General features: G+C 44.9%; 1 protein-coding gene across 9 annotated transcripts in view; it reads right to left on the bottom strand.

Annotated features, from left to right (window-relative positions):
- CADPS (calcium dependent secretion activator) overlaps nt 1-20,364 on the bottom strand; it is a 225,979-nt gene that overhangs the window by 74,841 nt on the left and 130,774 nt on the right. For all 9 annotated transcript variants that reach the window (XM_075095783.1, XM_075095787.1, XM_075095784.1 and 6 more), the window contains exons 12-13: nt 14,847-14,983; nt 9,326-9,513 (exon numbers count right to left, since the gene is read on the bottom strand). In XM_075095783.1, coding sequence (XP_074951884.1) covers nt 9,326-9,513; nt 14,847-14,983 — 325 coding nt within the window. The remainder of the gene's footprint in view (nt 1-9,325; nt 9,514-14,846; nt 14,984-20,364) is intronic.

Genomic DNA, 20,364 nt, shown 5'->3' with positions numbered 1-20,364 from the left:
ATCCCCTCCTTCTCCCCCACACCCACACGGCAAAATATGCCACGCAGCAGCATCCCGGGCGAGAGGAGAGAGCGAGTCTAATCCATCCACCAAAGGAATCGGCCGGGCAGACAATCAACAGCACCGCTTCCATTGCCGGTGAGCAAAGCCTACGGATTTGTGTACTCCTGGGCAACTCCACTGGCACAGGCGCTCTTTAGGCAATGTAAGACGTCTTAAAATCGAACAAATGTTCTTACTTAAAGGCCTCCTCCAGTGCTCAGCTTAAGCTGCATAAATCCGCAGTACTAGACTGGTTTGGTTATACAAAAGACTTGGCAAGGGATTACAAAGCTTTTAATGAACCTCCTGTCAGGGGTTAATTGGTTGGCTTTATTTTCCTCTTAAAGAATCAAAGGCCCTAAACTTAAAAAAAAAAAAAAAAGCTATAAAAAATTAAAAGCTATAAAATCTGTACATTCACTTCTCCTTGACCCTGCATTTAGTAAGCTCTCAATATCATAAATACAAACTCTGATATTCCAACGCAGGTGAATAAACCATTAAAACATTCAGACGACGAACTAGCAAAACTTGCATGATATTTACTGAAAAATTTTAAAGCTAAATATATATTAAGTAAAACTTGCAACATGGACACAGAAAAAGACTCGAACACCAGAGGATGTATTTAATTTTAAACAGCATTTAATCAGAAATCTTTACTTGATTATTTGCCAAATTCAGTTGTGTATTAAGGAAAAAAAAAAAAGGAAAAAAAGAATTAGGCTGAAACTTGGATAAAATGTCTCAGCTGGGGAACACATTTCATAAACAGTTTTGGAAGTATGGATCTGGTCTCATTAGTACCTAATTAGGACTAGTTATTTTGAAGAAATGAGCAAGCCACAAAAAAACCCCCAAATTAGATATCGAGCAAAAATTAATGTCTGAACATGCTTAATATATTTTTATTCCAAAGTTCCATAAAATATTTAATATTCAGACAGAGACATTAATGCCTTTTGTGATGCTGTGCACCTCACAGTGCCTGGTTTGCTCCCATGCAGAAGAGCAGATAATTCAAGGCAGACCGCAATAAATGCCGTACATTAAGGGGCAGGGTTGAAGCCCTCATTTGACTTTTGGCATTCGGTTCCCTCCCCGTACCCATAACAGCTCACAGAGTGTCACTAGGTTAATTGTATCAGCGCTGACAAACGAGATAGGAAAAGCTGCCTGCCCTGGCTGTGATTTGCTGATGGACTGGAAATGGTCTGAAAGTTATGTTACCCTTTGCTGGGTCAACAACCTCAACTGGTGAGATTTAGTGGCAGGATCTGACAGCTTGGGTTGGGTTGCAGTCCTTTCACATGAATCAGTTTTTCACTGTATTCAAAGGGCTTCAGTTTTGCCAGAACTGGTTATTTACAACTCACTGTGTAACTACTTGTGTTGGACACCCAAAACAGGCTGATGTGACAACATCAATTGCATCCTGTCTGGACAGTGGCGGCTCTGGAAGCATCGCTTTGAAAACACTAACCCACACAAAGATGAAGGCTGGGATCTGGAGAGCAAACCTCTGGCCAGCAGGGCTCTCACCCAAGTCACAACACCCGAAGGGATGCCAACCCAACCAACGAGGCGCATGTAGACCATATAGGCTTAACCCGTGGTCACCGCCGTCTTCACCTTTCTTGGGGTCTTTGTGAGCCAGGAGGACATCAAACGTGGTGGCTCTGACCCTCCAAGCAGCGGCTCCCACATGGTGCAAATGCACACCACCCTTGCGTATCATGCACTGCAAACTTGAGACAATCTACAGGTCAGCTGTAGCCATTTTTGGAGCAGCGCGGATGTCTGGAAGGGCCTGCCAACCGAGAGCCATCACTACAGCAAGGACTCCCTTTCTCACCCAGCTGTAGACTATATTGCATCTGACATGATGAGCATCTCTTGAATCTACCTTTCAAATTTTCGGCAAACCATTTTCTCACTGTCCTTCACAAAGTTGACATTTTCGGCAGCATGATAGGAAAGATGTCATGTCGGCTGCTTTTCAAGTTGTTGTCACAGTGGTTAGCACCAGTTCTGTCATCTTTGCTTTCCTCACAATCCCCCATCTTGAGCCATGTCACAAATAATAATACTTCCAATGTTTTTGTCAAATTTCAAATACTATAACCCAGCTGCACATCTTCAGATTTACTAGTTATGTTAATCTTTGTTGCTCATCTTCCCAGAAGCTGAAGCATTAGGAACTCATTAATTAGTGACAAATGCAGGATATACATAGAACTGGAAAAACACTACCCAAAGCCTTGCTCTTAATTTATTAGCTCGATAATTTTGAAACCTAATTAAATATTCAAGTCAAATATACTTTGAAAATGTAATCTTTTTGCGGGAACATATTTATTTTCCCTTTTGCAAGAACACAAAGGGTATATAGCTTAGCATCACTATAATTTAAGATTCACTTCTGTGCTCTAGACAATTCCAGTACGTGGCTGATGGGGCTGAAAAAAATCCCCAGGAGATGCTCAAGACGCACTAGCTCGTTCTGATGCTTATTGGCAATTTTGTTTTCAGCAAAGGATTCCAGCTCAACTTTGATATTTGCTATTTGATCTCATGGACAGAAGCAGCGACTCCTCCTGCGAGCAGCATTTCTGCAGCAAGGCTAGCTAAAATGCAGCTGGAGGAAATGGATGTTCTCACACGCAATGCACAACCACATTGTTATTACACTGAAGCAGTGATGGGGAATGAGAGGAGAGCAAAAGGGTGAAAAAAAGTTCTGTGTGTACATGGTATATACAGAGGCACAAGGGACAAAATGGGTTTGGGTCTATGAATTCAGGTCAACAAACAACATAAACGTCTCCATCTGTGCAGAGACACAATTTCATCCTATTCTCTCTAGCTCCTGCTCACGGACACTTGAGGTGTATGGCAGAAGTTGTGGGCAGGGAGGGAAGCAGAAGGGCAAAAAAGGCAGGAAAAATAAATAAGGAAAAATTTAATTATAAGTAAACAAGTTTCAGATCACTCCTTCTGCTGCAGATTCACTATGTTGGCTCTAAACTAGTAAATTCCCACTGTAAATATTTCACATGGAAAGTTTTAAATGCCGCTTTCCTAATCCCCCCTTGTTTTTAAGTTTTAAGCCACGAAAACAACGATCAACAAACCAGGTGGTGAAATTAAAAAAAGGGTTGCAATTTAAACAGCAAAAAATTATAGTCCTTGTTTAGCTTAGATGGTTTGTGCAAATTCTGGGGTTAATTATAAATTATAATTAGGACCTGTGATCCTAAGGCCACTGCTTTATTCTACAAGCCCCGCCTCCCCCATGCCCTTTTCTAATTATACCCAGTGCCCCCAGGGCTAGTTATGCTGCTAAAACAAATATATCAAAATGATTTTTTAACAAAGGCTAATATATGAAGAAATAGCATACATTTGTATGCAATTATAAATATACAGTATAGCGCTAGTGGGTTAATCTCTTTGACATACGCCTGTATGAAATACCATGGTGGCTTATAAATGAAAAGACATATCATCTTTTACACCTTTTATGTTCAACTTGTCTACACTTTTTTTTACTGGGGAAAATATTGCTTACACGTAGCAAACAGATCTTTGCACGCACTGTGAGCCCTGGCATACAGAGCCAAGGGAAAAAAACAATGTCAAAAACTGATGCAAATAATTTGATTTTTTAAGTAACAACTCAAATATAAAACACGTGCTGCCTTCAGCTCCCTTGCTGGTTGCCAGGTGCAGCACATATGAGCTATACAGTAAACATCGATGATTAGTGCCTTGGACGGCATGTGTCAGGATAGGCTTTCAAAGGATCCCTCGCAGGAAGACTTGCCTGCGCGAAGTCCCACCGGTTGCACCGGGACTGGCTCTGGGGACGTGGGCAGGACCACAGCTGCCTGCCTGCTGCCTCCTACATCTCCCCCAGCAAATCTGACCTGAAAGAGCCCACCTGTTTAGACCCCTTGAAAAAAGCGTATTCAGCAAACATCGATTTTCCCCGACTCCCCTTTCTTCTGGGAATTCACACCGTGCGCGAAATGTCGGTTGAAAGCCCTTTGTTCAGCCCAGCCCTCCGCGCGCTCGAGATGCTGCAGAGCATGGGAGCCATTTCATCCTCCCAAATCCTGCCTTCATTTTGCTTGGGCTCTCCTCCACGCCACAGCGCCGAGCCAAGTCACGGCTCATCGCTTCTCATGTGCAATCTACACCCCTGACGTACCGCGGCTGAACCGGATGGTTTCTGAGCACTGCCATCCTACACCCATTGTACTGAATCACGTCAGCCAGCCACATGGAGCTGGTTATCTGCTGGTGGCTGGCAACCCACCTCTCTTCAGCACAGACACTGGATCCCATCCGACAGACAGCCATAACACACACCGTGTCGCTGCGGACTTATCACCGGGCTGGTCGGGACACGGAGCTGGCACCTAAAGAAAGGTCACGGCTTTATGCCATGCCAGATTTAAACCTGCCTTACTGCAGCCAGGGCGATTAATCTGAATGAGTTGTGGAAACTAAGCACAAAGCACTACGGGAAGCATAGGAAGATACTGTGATAAAGTGTTCCTATATTTACTACTTCTTTTAAGGGACCAAAAATGTCCTTTTTTGTTTTTTTAACCAGCTGTATGGAAATCTTGCCTTTACATGAAACAGCCAGACATGTAGTTAGAAGACAATGGAAATAATTACAAATATGTTAGGCAGACTTTCAATTCCTCAATGTTTATGGCAATAACATTATTTCTGCTGGCTTACAGTTGTAAAAAACTAATGAGAGCTAATGCTAATGCTAGCTAACGAAAGAGCTACTTCTTGAAAACAAGTTTGATTCTGTAAAATACAGCTTATAGACAAAAAGGTAAATCTCCCATATACCAAATTATTTAATAGAGAGACTGGTAACTGCTCGGACCTTGGGTAAATAGTCATTGAACAACTTGCAGAGCATGATGGTGTTCAGTTGTTATTAGACTGGAGGGGATTCAGTCTGGCATCCTGATTTTGATACGCTCAGTGTATTCTAATACTTAGCATGCACACAATCATTATTTTAGTCTTGTAGTTAAAAGTTCAGGATTAGCAAGCATAGAAAGAGTCTCTTTTGATGCCAGCTTCAACAAATAAAAAGAAAGTTATTATGTGGCTATATCCAAAAAGACACATGCGAAACCAAGGTCACCCCTAAAAGCCACTCCTTTGAAAGGGGCAGGAATCACCCTTCAAGGTTTAGGTGCTAACTTTGGGCCTGGGAAAGCTGAGCTCAACTTTCTGCTCTGCAATGCCTCTCCTGTGTGCAGACAGGGAAGCGGCAAGGCTCCTCTAACACATCACTTCTCTGCATGTCAAACGATGCCAGCAGTACTGTCATAGCCCTCCAACGTGAGGACAGTGACAAACATGGAAACAGAAGGCAGGGAAAGACCTGGGTGATCATGTAAAACCTTTCATAATTTTACCCCAAATCATGATGTCCTCTTAAAACCATTCCTGCTTCTTACTTTCACTATTTTTTGGAGGCCTGTTGATAAAGGAAAGTGACAGCCTCAGTACTATGGTGGTGTTACCAAAAGCAAACAGACGTCAATAAACACACAGCGTGTGTTGTCAGATGCCTCAATAACACTATGCCTTTCTTACCTGTCACACAGGTAAATACATCAGAAATCACATCATCTTTCATAATGGCAGGACTTTACGAAAGCCATCCAGTGATACCTGGTGGACAAAACCCTGCTATCAGCTCACTAGTGACCACAACAGTGCAAAAGCCTTGACCTCCTCAGTCTTAACGACAAGCAAGTACCTGGGTAACAGCAAACCATGCGGATATTCAGCAGTCTTTGCCTCTTGCTGGCCCCTGCCCTTCCGACAGCCTGCATGTTACATGTTCAGGTGTCTGCAGGAGGTGAAACTTAGTACAAACAATTTACATTTAACTCCATTTTTACTTGGAAAAGGATGATATTAACAGAAAAATTAAGGGGATTGTCATGCAAACAGCAGTGATTTACAGCCTGCATTTGGAGAGATTATGTCAGCCTTTCAGGGGTCTGAATAAGGTACAGGAGCCCAAAGGAGGCGGGGAGAACCAAACCCTGACTCATGAAGCAACAGGGCTCCAAAATATCCCCAAAATCACATTTTGACCATTGCACCTGCTGCGGCCGCAGGGTCAGCTCCAAGCTGCAGGTGCATTTCCACCAGCAGCCGTCCCGCTCCCATCCCGGCTGCGGTGCGGCGGCCGTGCCGCGGAGGCGGGAGCAGGACAGGCACGGAGGCATCGTCCCTGCGCTGACGCCTGTCATCCTGTCAGCCTTGACCTTCAGGCTGTCCTCGGCATCCGCACCGCAGCCTGCCTGCACTTCCCCGCTGACTGCGAGCGACTGTTGTCTCGCTGCCTGACCTTACGCGAACACGATACAAACAGACAGCCCACCTCAGCTCCATCACTGTCTGCTGCTAATACAGGAGATTGATAGCCACATGAAATTATGTTCCTGCTCGACCTTCATTACTGGGTGGCATATTCTGACTGACAGCCAACCTCATTCTGGAGAAAGCTAAACCACCCGTTCGGGTCTTTTTACTGTCTAAAAGTGAAGGAACTTCCTTTAATAAAGAAAATTGGCACTTTCTCAGATTTGACAGAAAAAGAAGCCTTTGTTAAACAGAGAAATGTCTCATAACTTGAATCTTTCCCACACCACCACGCATACCAATAACAACACAATGCATGCCGCAGGGCTGCTTGAAGATGCTCCGTCGGACGCTGTGCCGAGTCCCGGGGCATGCATGCTCCCACCTCAACAAATCTGACACAGAAAGTTTTCAGCTCTGCCATGAGCTATAGGTTTCCTGGGAAGAGCATGGCCAGCCCCAAGGCGATGAGCAATGTATGGTGGCGGCAGGTAGGAGGAAGGGATGTAGCTAAAGCAAACCAGGCTTTACACACATTGCCAGTAAGGACAGCATGGGTAAATATTGGCTTTCCATCGCTCTCTGCCAGCCAGCTCACCAATGCATGATACATGTGGCCTAAGCAGCTTTCTGAAAAGAAATCGTGACTTTTCCGCTCTGATATTCAGATTTCTGAAAGTAGGCATGAAAGATACAGAGTCATGTTTTCCCTCAGATCCCCTGCGGTCCCTTTTTGTGACCTCCCGACAGCAGAGGCCAGAAACCTTACCCCGCAGTCTCCATAACAAACTCCTCCGGCTCCTGGGCATTACACAGAGCCCGCCCTGGTAAGAACATGCAATGCCTTGCAACTCCCGTATGGCAACAGAGAGAGCAACGACCGAGAAGGAATATGAACCTTCAGCCTTCTGATGTGAAGTCAACCATCAGCTAAAGACAGCTAAGTCACAGCAAAACATCTTGTACCTTTCCTGGAATATTTTAAATGAATTGCTCGAACCTGTGCGTGGACGAGCTGCCCCTTTGGCAGGGTCCAGCGGTCTCCCGGCAAGGTGCAGCAGCCACACGCAGCCCTTGGACAGCTGTACAGCCCTGGGACTGGGGTCCACACACCACAAGAGTTTTACAGCAAGACGTTTTCTTGAGCCTACAACTCTGTGCCCCATGGGGCAGGAATGGCAGGGCGTCGCCATGGCCAGTACTGTCACATACCTCTTGCCACCAGCCCCCATGCAGAGGAGGCTCTGGCCCTGGCTATGCTGGACCCTGTGAAGATGTACACAGGGCAGCTGTGACCTGCATCCAACCTTCTCTCCATTATGGGCCAAACAGGCTTTGAGCCCTGTTCAGTCCCCAAAAGAGCCTCCTGCCAGGATGAGCCCTGCCTATGGAAGAGGGCGACGGGGGCAGCCAGTTTCCCCTGCCCAGTCTCAAGCCCTCCACGCTGTGTCAGCCACCTCCTAAACACACGCCTAAAAAGCTCAATGCCCTGACCCCCTGTGGGGCCGGGGTGCCCAAATGCCATCCAACTCCCAGGAGAGTGTACGACCCGAATCCCGGTTCCGCAGTGGGTCTCCTCGTGCCGCAGGGACCCAAACTGCCCAGTGTGCTCAGTGACTGAGGAGCCCGGTGCCCTCCACAACACACTTCTGTGCACTGCACACTTTTGCTTACCTTTTTGGCTCTGGATTCGGCTGGGATTTGGAATCTTTCCTTTTTTTGGACTCCTTTTTGGAATCCTTTTTTGTTTCCACTTCAGCGGCAGAGGCATGAGACACTTTGCCCCCCTCGCCGTCTGCACTTGGCTGTGACCCACCAAGTAATTCTGCCATGTGTTGGCTTTGGGGAGTGATTGAAACACGGGGGCAAGGCCAGCAGCGAAAGTGAAAGAAACAAGAAGAAAGCATGAAAAAACTCAAAATAAAACAAAAGGAAACTAAACTGAAAGCAAACAACTGAAATCAAATAACAATTGGCAAAGAAGGAACGAAATAGTAAAAGAAAGTCAGAACTAAAAAAGAAACTAAGGAAGCAAACACTCGGTTTCCATGACAAGATGTATGAAAGTAACTCAAAGGCAAGCGGCAGCCTTGCAATGTGAAACCTGGGCGATGTGTGTCATGGTATTTACCAGACGGTTTATGAAAACACGTAATTATTTCATAACATTCCTTTCTTCAGTAGCATATGCAGGATAGAGGGTGATACATCAAAGTATATAATGCAACATTACAGAAAAAAAAGCAGCAGAAGAAGCTGCAATAGATGCTAGAGCTTTCAACAAAATAAATAGAAAAGGAAAAAGCACAGCTCCAGTTCCTCACACCAAAGATTTGCCACATTTGAGAGAAAGGAATGGGCTACTTCTGAAATTTATATTGCTTTGCAACAGAGCAAGACAAAATTTTCAGTTTTGTCTAAGCAATTTCTGAACTGATGTCACACAGACTTTAAATGGGTGCCCGAGGGCTTAAAGCCCTTCTGAACACTGAAGTTTGATACTGCTGCAACTTGTCGATCCTCTCACACAGCAATTAAATCAGCACAGTATATTGTTTACTTCTATTTATTCAGCCCATGACATCACTTGTACTTCAGCTCTATCTTGTCCAGAACCGCATCTAGCAGGTGCCTGGGTAAGAAAGTTGAAAACCCTCATTCCTGGATCCTCTACGTGCATTTTTATTGCTTACATTAAACAAGCAATGAAACAAACAAACAAACCGACTATGCCACTAGAAGCGCTGCTGCCAAACATCCACTGTGAAAACAAATTGGGGACTGTTGTGCATTATCCAAGGAAACCTATATTTGACAAAGTCATCCCTTGCTGGCAGGGAGCTGCTAGCCGAGAAGAATTCCTTACCTGTTGCCATGAACATGTGATGCACAAAAGGCAAAGCTGTAGTGAAGTAAGGTGGGGTCAATCATAGCTCCATTTTCTGCGCGCTCTAGCAAATCTCTGAGGTAGCAGAGATGTCTGTGACAGCCTCTCACTCCATTACGTGCACAATACTCATCTAGCACAAAGACCTGGCCAGGACTAAACCAGCCCTGTTTAGAAATAAAGAGACTTGATTTTAAATATAAGTTATTAAATACAAAGGCTATCAGATTTGGAGGTGTACTGGTCAACTGTTCTAATAAAAGAAATACAAACCTAAGGCTATGTTAAGGAAAAAGGAGAGCGGTCACTCTTAAACAATACAGTCTGTATATCATCAAACACAGCATATACTCAGTGCAACTGTTCATAAAAACACGTTATGCTACCATTAAAGGGAAATGTCATTTAAAATGCTGAAAAGTTAGGCCATTTCATGTCAGTGCCTAGCAAAAAAATAAAAAAGAAAAAAAGAAAAAAAGCAAAGGAAAAAAGGAAAAAAGAAAAAAAAGACACCTTGCACCTTTAAGACATGACAAAGGTTTGGTTATTTAAACAGTGTGAAACAGTAATCTCATTTCGGGGATGGGATTATACACTTGGCCAGGAGCAAGAAGACTGATATGGGGGAAGAGCATGGAGGATTACACTGAATAATGACTTCTCTTGCATCTGGCAGGTGGCAACGTCCTGCAGACGGAGGAAGGCAGCTCCGCAGGATCAGAAAGGGATGTTTCCCATCGTCTGTATTGCAACCGCTGGCGACGTGCTCTGCCATTGCCCACCTCCTTGGCATCGAAGCAAGGAGAAGCTCTGCTCACAATCAGGGTTTCTTTACACATCCAGAAACCTCAGACTATTTCTGTCTGTCAGTCCTGAGGGCCTGGTGACACACGGCTTGTGGTGCAACGTCTGTGCTCCTGAGAAGGACGCCCTTCCCCATGACGGGATGGCTGCGGTGAACATCCTGGGACAGCCGAAGTGGAGCATGCCTCTGCCTTTGGGGAAGGCACTAGCGAGAACAAGAATATTCTTGTAGATTGCTTTTCAAAATGCTGCAAAACCGTCAATATTTACATGGAAATTTGGGTGCTAAACAATTGCTAAGACGCAGCTCTGGAATGCATCAAGCTGCAAAATCTTTCATCATTTAATTGAAAAGTTCCTGCAGCGGGCGGGAGAGTAGTTGAGGCAGAGCACTGCCCCTATAGGCAACTTCTTTGCCACCCCATCTGTTACCCCAAATGCTACATCTTAGAAACAACACTGCTGTGAAAGATTAAAATATATTTTCTACCACTCAGATGACACCAAATCTTTTCTAGATGCCAAAATAGCTGCTTTGAAAAGAGTTGAAGAAATATCAATTAAGAGCTCAAAGACATAGAGAAGGATTTGCTCATCCTTATTGGGCCAACTCCAAAACAGATTGAGAAAAGAATTAAAATAATGAGGGGAAAATGATAGATATAGGGAGTAGCTACAGTTCTGGGATCACTAGAAGTGCACATTTCAAAATGAAGCCACAGAACAATGCAGATGGGACGGCACTCTGGAAGGCTATTTTTTTGGGAGGGGTATATTTGCCTTCACTGCTTTTAACGGTATTTTTGTTTGCTTTTTGGTTGGTGGTATTATGCTTGATTCTGGATTTCCTGACGTTGCCTGTTTGCTACCTCCTTGGACCGTCTCTTCCCCTTGCCTCTCTCTTCACACAAGTCTTTGGCGATCAGGCATGGTAAAAATATAGAAATGCCATAACTGTTCTGTCATAGAAAGACGTGTGCATTTCGTTACTGGGGTAGAAATGCAGTTGAAATTGTTATATTCACCTAATATATACAAAGGACTCAGTCCTCCCTATGGGGTGGAATCTTGGCCCTACTGACACGATCGGGAAGGCTGGCACTAATTTCGCTGGAGCCAGGTTTCAAGTCCAGAGTTTGGGATGAAAGAAGCAGGAGGCTGAACCCAGCGATCCAGCGCACCCCACATCACTCCCTTGTACCAGGCGCTGAGAAGTGCTGGTCCTCAGGCAGACAGAAGGGATGGGGGCAACCACTCAAGACTGCTGCCATGGTTCACTGAGGGAAAGCCTGAGCAGAAGCTCAGAGGTTCAGTGACGAGCCTTGTACCACGATACTTCATGAGAGCATGGGCAAGCAGACTACCGGTGGAGAGATCCAGAGCCTAGGAGGACCAGGTGGTTTCCTTTTGCACAGCAGAGGTATGAAATAAAAATCCTGCTGCTGAACGGGGCTCCAAAGGAGCAGTAAATGCAGCTCCCCACAGCCCCAGAAAAAATCTAAGGTTTGATGAAAGGCAGTGTTCAGACAAATCCCCCACATCTTCAGGCAGATCCTGGCTCTTGATGAAGATTTGCCTGGCACAACCAGCTGAAAACCAGCCAGTCTGGCAAACGCAGCTGATAGTGGTGACACACCGGGTGTCTCACCCCAGTGCAGCTAGGTGTAGCTCAGTTTGGTCTCCCAGATGGTCTTCAACGGCATGAGGAAAACTAGAGGGGATGTTGGAGGAAGGCCACAGAGCACAGGGAGCTCAACTGACCGTGTTCAACAAGCTGAACTGCATCAAGAAGAGGATATGTGTCCCAGGCACCAGTGGGGAGTGCAACGGGAGCTTTGAAGCTGGGTAAAGCAAGGCTTGGTCAGGGTGGGTGAATCACTGGCAATTTTTCTAATGGTAAATGCAGCTTTTATGAAAACCAGGGTTTCTGAGGGAAGATTTTCACTTTTCAGTAGCTGGATTTTCTCATCATCTATATAGGTTAAACAGAACAACTTCATTTTGGTAGTCTGCTTTATGGACCTTTTAATCTGTTTCCTTCATATCTTCTCAGCTAAGCTGGGCACTCTGGAAGACCACCTTTCCTCAGTACATGCTGTGCTGTATTACGTGAATCCCATGAATGCTGACACGTCATGGGAAATACAGCTCCAGCAGGGACCCAGCTGCATAAGCTGGGTGCCAGCAGTAGGTTGGGAAGTCTTGGAAAGAGTTGAAGAGCAGTCTCAGGAATAACGCACATGTCCAAGCAGAAACGAACGAAGACCCACACGTGTGTAGGGTCCATACTAAGCTGGAAGACCTACATACTCTTCCCAAAAGTCCAGGAAGAGTTGTGAATGTGACTGTGCTGCAAGTTTGTGGATGATAGGCAGGAGCCCTCAGCAAACGATTCAGACAAGGCTCTTCCCTTTCCCCAGCACAGTGTTCTTTGCCAGCAAACATCACTTCTGCCATAGCTGAGATTAGGCAGCCAGTTTATTTGTTTTCATAGGGATGCCCGGCTCAGCCAGCGAGTGGGCTTGCAATAACTTTGTTTAACCTGGTTCCATAGAAATGAGGCAATGCTGAGTTATCCTGTGTGTCAGGGTAAGCCACTGCGTCTGCGTAAGTCCTCCCTGGCACCTCCACGTCCATGTTTGAAAACAAGAAGATGTGTGATGAATCAAAACTCTGTGGGAACTTGCATGGGAATGTCCTGTAGGGAGAACAACAATTGCCCAGCGGCACACAGAGCAGAGAGGGCAGGCTTACCATGGGCTCACAGCTCCTCCAGGCAAGCCAGCGCAGTGGTATCACCAACATCGCAAAGACATAGCAAGGGCAATGGGAGCTCTTTGCAGTTGAACTCAAATTTTGAGGTCAGCCTGGTTTTTTACACCATAATCAGGACAAAACCATAGTAAAATAAGTAAAAAACCCATGTGAAATCCAAGCATAGGTAAGCACAGGTCATTATTCTCTTCTTTATAACGCTCTGCAATGGGTGATTTGAAAGAAGATGGTTAACTGGTGATGCTCCACATTGAAGGGGTACAAGCCTTGGTGCTGAGGGGAGCTCCATCACTCCGGTAGCTTCTAACAAGGGCTTAAACATCGTGATACAAGCAAAAGTGTGGCTGGGGGGAGTTTCTTGAAGAGAAACATTGTTAATCATTTTCTATGATGGCCTTGCACCTCTTCATGAATTTAATTCAACGGTGACAGCTCTCTCACCAGGCCCAAGACTGCACAGAGACAAACCAGCTGCAAGCCAACCTGTCAGACATGCATGGATGGGGATGCTCCTCCTAGGGTCAGCCATGCGTGGGGGCAGAAGCTGCATGCCAAATTCACCGCCTGCTGGAGCAAAGACCTTGATGGAATTGGTGAGAAACCTGCTGCAGGTCTGACAATGCTCCTACCAAGCCTACATGTATCACTTGGGCATCTGTGGGTAAAGTGCACACTGCAGTGTTCCCCATCCCATCCTTACCTCAGGGGATGTCCACAACTGTTCCTCCTAGCTTTGTCTCTCATCAGGAAGGTGACAACTCACTACTGCTAATGGCATTTACTGGATCTTAGCCTTTCTGGGGAGATCAGACCTTGTGTGAGGCACAAGGAACAGAGCAGGTGAGAGGAGCACCATGGTGGACGGGGGTGTGGAGGAGAGGATTTGAGACTGACAGCCTTACTGCGAAGTGCTCAGTTTTGTTTCCAGGTTGTTGCTTTTAACAGCAAGCAACTCAAGAGTCCCAGCTCCAGGGACCGCACAGCTGCCAAAGGACGATGGCTACTGGAATAGGGTGGTCCTTCTCCTGAAGACACAGACCCCAGTGTGAAGGTTTCTGTGCAACCTGTGGCGGCAGGTCAGGATCAGTCCCATGCCGTGTTCAGGACCGGATCAGCATTTCAGACCCCTCTAGAAAGGCTTTGTCCCATTGTTTTCTCAAAACCTAAGAGCCTCTTCATCCTCCCCGCCAAAACCACTAAAAATTAATTGTTTGAATTGTTTGAAATTAATTGTTCAAAATTGTATTGTTAAAGGTTATTTGTCATTTAAATCCTCACAATACCTAAGAGCCCCCAAGCACTGCACCCCAGCCAAAGGCTACAAGCTGTCCTGGAGCATCTCAGTGCCACTGTCCTATAGACATGTTACACAGGAATGGGCTGAGAGCTGCAACCTGTGCTCATGAGGATAATCAGGGTGGGCATGCGACTACATGAGCATGGACAGACTGCAGCTTCACTGCAGTTATCCACCTAGTCCCATCTGTTACCTGCTTGGGATCCCTGCTCATAAAGAGACACAAAGCTGGGCCACAGTTATTCCTGGTGGGACTCCACTGACATGGGAGGTGGTACCAGACCGTCATCTTTTCCCTGTTCTTTCATCCAGAAGACTCTGGAAGGCAGTGTGGGAGGCTGCAAAACACTGCGCTCTACTTCACATCCCCACATTGGCGTTTGCCTTTGCAGGAAGAAACATTTTAAGCATTGCAAACAGAAATGGTAAAGACAGTGCAACTGGAGAAGAACAGCAGTCAGTTTACTGCAGGTAGACTCTCAAAAGAAAATACCTCTTGGCCAAATTCAAACCTGGTGTAAACAGAAGTCAATCTTCCAGCAACAGGGGGATTAGCCCCACTTGAACTAGCTTTGACTTTGCTGCTTGATGTTTATATCACTAGAGACCAAAGAATATACTTGCCAGACAAGAATAGGAATCATTAAGTCTGTGGTCCAAAGTGAGGCGCTGAACCATCTCAAAGAGTGAAGCGTGGTCAAAGTTACAGGGATTGGAAGAGATAAATTCATCCATGCCATGCTTTTGAGCTCTATCTGCATCTGTTCGTTTATACATATAGAGAAAGACACCATTTAGAGAGATATAAGACATTTTAGTTGACAAATACAACAGAAAAAAATATACAATATGAAGCATGAAAGCTAAATATCTCCTCTCCCCTACATTGCCATTAACTTTTCTCTTTGCAGGCTATACAGTACACTTTTCACCTCCCATTGTCAACTTGCATCAGTTATGGACTATCTTATTGCATTTAGGCAAAAGATTTTAGGATTAACATCTTGTCAGCTGCTCATTATAGTGCATTTATTCTGTACTTAGAACCAGAACACAAACCCAAGAACTCACTCTGTATCTTACAATACGCTACAAGTTAACAGAATTTTGGCTCACGTAAGTAAATTAGCTCCTATTTAGTTGGTTGCAGTTAATTATAATAGATTCTGCCATTCTAATGAAGCTACAGCTGTAGCATTTTTCTCTACATTTACTAGGTTTTCTAGGTATCAAACCAGTTACGTTGTTCTTTATCCAAATGCCAATGTTTGTCTCCCTGCGGCAATTTTTTTTGCTAATGGCAACTTTAAATGCTACCTCACCGAAATAAAAAGATGCTCTTTTAAGCATTGCTAAGAAGTTAAATTGATATGTAGTTTGTTGTCACTGAGGCAGTAACCCAGTAGTGCACAGGAGCTGCCAGTCATCTCAACGGAGGGGCTGAATTTCCCCTGCCTGGATTATGAGCTGCCATTTTTGGGTGAATTAACAGCCTCAACGTATTCACACTTCTCTGCTTTGGGTGACGTTTACGGGCACTAACTCCTAGGGGCTAATTAATTAATCTCAACATGGTTAACTAAAAATACACCAAATTCAGCAGTTGAAATGAAGCCGCCAAGCCGGCCTGGGTGCGGCCAGCCGAGACCCCGCTGGGAGCAGGCTTTGTTCTACCAGTGGTCGGGGAATTAAAGGACACCTTTCACTCGGTTTTGTCCATGCTCAGCTTCCTACTATATGGGTTCTTGCCAAATCCTCGACAAAGAGAACAGGATTTAAATCCTTCCCCTGTTTATAGCCTCCTAGGGGAACTGGGTGGCCTTGAAACAATGTGGCTGAAAGGACACAAAAAATGCAGTTTTCCGCAATAGTAGTATATGGTAACTGTATTTGTTTTAAAACAAAATCCCTCTTTACCAGAAGAAACAAAAATCCTTAATTAAAAAAAAAAAAAGAATAAAAGGAGCTTTAAATGATCATGAGATAGTGTTCTTTTACATATGCTTTACTATTTAATATTAAGCTGTGAAGGATGGCATGTCTTCCTTAATACCTTGTTCATGTCTGTGCTCTCAGATATTACTGATCATTGGAAGCAATCTTTACATTTTCTGTATAGTCTGTCGTTAGCTATATACAAACTATATAAATAACATCACCCACTGGAAAGAAATCAGACAAATTAAAACATGTAACATTTCAATTAGCTGCTAGCAATACTTAATTCAGCAGTAGCTGGCAATTTTCCTCATTAAAACCCTGCTGAATAAACACTGATTATTTTTCCTACAGCTGGTTAATTTTTGAGGGTCCACTCCCCTGTTTCGCTCCGTGCACCGGGTCCTGCTGCCTCTCCCCTGCTTCTCTCCCTGGTGCCATTCCCTCCCTCCGCCCCTGCCAGCAGCTCCGTGCATTCAGCACGGACACAGAAGCAGCCGCTGCCGGTACCAATTGATGTGGCAGCATGACGGCTGGCTTGGGGGACAGGGACAACCTCCCCAACAAGCGCATCACCTCCACGGCACCTCTCCAGCATCCCTGGGCATGGGATGCGAAGCCCACCCAGCCCTGGGGCTCATGGCACGGGCTGGCTGCTGTCTGTTTTGACAGCTTTCTGCTCCTTTGTCTCTTGTCCCTCTGGGCCAAGATCGATTTGATTGAATTCACTCCCAAAGAGTTTGTCTATGCTGTTTTCGATTCCATCCCTAGTGCCCGCAAAATGTTTTAACAGATATTTTCAGACTATTTTTAATGGCTTGCTGCTCTGCCCAGCTCCTCTGAGTTGACTGCAAGCTGACAAATTGGCTGGAGGCCTTCATTTGCCAGCTTCGCTCAGAGATTTTATTACTTTTCAATTAGGAGCCCTGATACACTGTCAATCCTCCTGCTCAGCCAACGAGGCTCTGAGAGCTGAGTAAATCAGCTGGAAATTTGAAGAGTCCTCTAGCCCTTTAGCTGGTGAACTTTTTTGAGACTATGTGCTAGAAAGCATGTTTGAAATGACTATTTTTTTTACTCCAAACTAATTAGCATTTTCCTGCTTTATGTTCTCTCAACAAGGTGGACACAGACCAGACCTGTGGTTGGTGTGAACCAGCCAAAGCTCTGCTGGTTACAATGGAGCTGAGAGTCTGTCCTGGGCATTTTAAGATCTCCCTGCCCAAGGCGAGGGCACAGACAAGTGCCCTGCCAAGCCCTGAGAACTGACACAGCGCTTAAATGGCCTTCATGACTGTCCGTAATCAGGGGCAAGTTTACTTTCATTAATGACTGTGAAGCAACACCTTACTGAGCATCTCGTTGGGTGCCTGCTTGAAAGCCCATTTGTTAGAACCACCTCAGAACAACCTGAAGAGAGAGGCATCAGACATGGCCCCGCGTGAGCTCAAGCGACCAAAAAAGGATGAGCTGCATGACTTCTGCTTGGTCAGTGGTTTAAAATGTGGTTTTCTGCCGTGGGAGGGAAGATGACCAGCCGCAGCTCTCCGTGCCGCTGCCCAGCACCGCAGTTCTGGCATGATCACATCATTCAGCATCAGCAGAGCTGTGGGGCTGGGTGGATACACATCGCCCACCTAGGGGATAAAGCCGGCATGGTTTGAACTGGAGATGTCTTTGGAGAATGGCAATACACATATGTATCTCTCCTAAATGGAATATCTGCTCTGGGCCAGATGCTTAAAATCCTTAAGAATAACTAGGAGCAGGTTAAAAAGGAAAACCTGACACTAAACTCACCTTCCCTATAAATTGTTAGAAAATAAACATGCCATGCAACTTGCAATCTATTTCTGCGTTTTGATTTTTACAATGGACTCACTTTTAAAAATGAAATTTAGGAGTCAAAGTACACCAAAAGCATTAAACTTCCTAGGCAATACAAACAGGATAGGATAGATCTAATATATTGGTCCTTTGCTCCAGAGAGCTGGCCTGTGTGATTTAAAATAATGCCAACATCTGCATATTAAGTAAGTTTTATACATAATCCATCCTCCTTCAAAATGGCTTGTACAGTTTGAATGAGATTTTAACCAAATTACAAAATTGGCTAATATTCGCACCCAAACTGTACAGCTAAATTGCAAGTACTTTAAATTAATTGTTTCAGTCAAATACGGTTGCTTTTTTGACCCTGCTCTGTTATGCTAGCTAAAAAGAAAGGAGAAACCAAAGAAAGAAAGTTATATGATGCTCCAGTAATTTACAATCCCTTCCCAAGGTGCCGTGCCAAGCTCACTGGTGCTTCTTTGTTCGGGGCCCCAGCCAAAATGCTGCTGCAGGCCCACAAAAGTTATCTTACATATTTAGACAAGCTGCACACAACTGCAGCTGAAAGGTGTTCGATGGTGGTCTCGGAAGGGAGGCTGCCAGCGGAGGTAAATTGGCAGCACAGACTCCATGAACCTTTCTTCTGGAAAACTGCAGACTCTGGCCTTTTATATTACACTTGGTCACCTACATTATGGCCTTTTTAAAATACTGCCGGGTTTATTTTGTTCGTTTTTATCTAGTTTGGATTTTATACTGACTCCATTAACTAGCCCCCCGGTCACACACACAATCCCTACAAGTGTTAGAAATCAGAGTCTTAAAAATCTGCCAGTGTCGGGAACACAAAGATTTCAACAACAACAACAACAACAACAATGAAAACCAAAGGACTGTCCCACCGTTGGGTCCTCTGAAGGCTGTATTTCTCTTTATCTAGCTGTTATTTAAAAATGAAGAGACAAAACAGTCAAATCTCTCATTCTGTTTTTTTTTTTAAATGCATTTCCCTGCCCTCTGCATTTCTTTTGCTCCAGCAATAATTTTGGCAGATTTTGCTCTGAGAGCAGTGAAGTTAATAGTGGGGGACAAGCTCCATAAAAGAATTCTTGTTATAAAAGGCTATAGGTAGCCATTTTATTGTAAGAATTTCTTACTCCAAATTTATTTCTTTTCGTTAATGAGTGACTTTGTTTTAGTACCAAAGGCAACTGAACATCCAGTAAATTTTATGACACGTTTGCTTATTAAAAAAAACCAAAACAAAACCAACAAACAAAAAAACCCAAACAACTGTAAATTAAAAGGTGACTTTGTATCTTACTCATCTGGAAAATGTGTGCTTGTCATATCTGCTTGACATTACAAGAATGAAGATGTGGTTTGGACAGTAACAAACAATGACACTAGTCAACCTCATCAGGAGACATGAAATAAAGGAATGACAATGATTGATGGCAGCTATTCATTTACAGATATTTCTAGAAAACTCTTCGCTGGCCTGGCCGGGCCAAGCGGGAGAAGTTTTCCAGCCTGCGCGGCGCTCGGCGGCAACGCGCTGCAGCAGGCGGGCGACGGCGTGCCCACCGCGACCCGCCGCACGCTCCGAGGGGCGGCGGGGTCCCCTCCTGCTCTCGCCGCTTAAGTGGAGCTAACGGGCACGCTTGGGCTGCGACTCGTTAAAGAAACACCCGGGGGAAGCGCCTAGAAACCTTGTTTTGTTCGGCCGTGTGGAGCGAGAGGCTTTATGAGCAAACACCGGTGTTCTGGAGGGGGAAAAATCCCCGCTCTGGGACTTAACGTGCCAGGCTGTTGATTGTGAGCGAGCTGCCGGCGGTGCCGGCTGGTGACTTACCAAGTCCCCTCCTCGCCGGGCGCTACGGCACTGCCACCTCTGAGAAGTGATGTGCGTGTGCGTGTGTGTCCGGGGCTCTGCAAACCTCCTCCCCACTATCAGCCGCGGCCGATGCAGCGGGCTGGACTCGCCTCTCAGCTGGATATTTAAGAGCTCTTTTGTTTTTTTCCCTTCATATCATTCCACGTTAGAAGATAGCTTTAAATTTAATTGGCTGTTTATTCCTGTGTTTTATGGCTCTTCCTCTGCCGGAAACAAATTCTTTTCTGCTCAAGTTACAATTTTAATAAACGGTTATGAATGTTCATGTAAATCACCAGACACACTAGGCACTGAATGGAAATCTAAGTTACCTAATGCTTGGTAGTTAAATGAATAAGAATTTGTAGTACACACTTACATAATTCCATGTGTGGCAAGTTAAAAACACAGTTTTAGAACAGCTATTTATAATATAAAACATTTTTTCACAGCATTTGTGTAACTATTTAAAAATATTTTGAATTGTACGACTGC

This window comes from Phalacrocorax aristotelis, chromosome 6 (assembly GCF_949628215.1).
Source record: "Phalacrocorax aristotelis chromosome 6, bGulAri2.1, whole genome shotgun sequence".
NCBI classification, from domain to species: Eukaryota; Metazoa; Chordata; class Aves; order Suliformes; family Phalacrocoracidae; genus Phalacrocorax; species Phalacrocorax aristotelis.
This window is presented reverse-complemented; position numbering and strand designations above follow the sequence as displayed.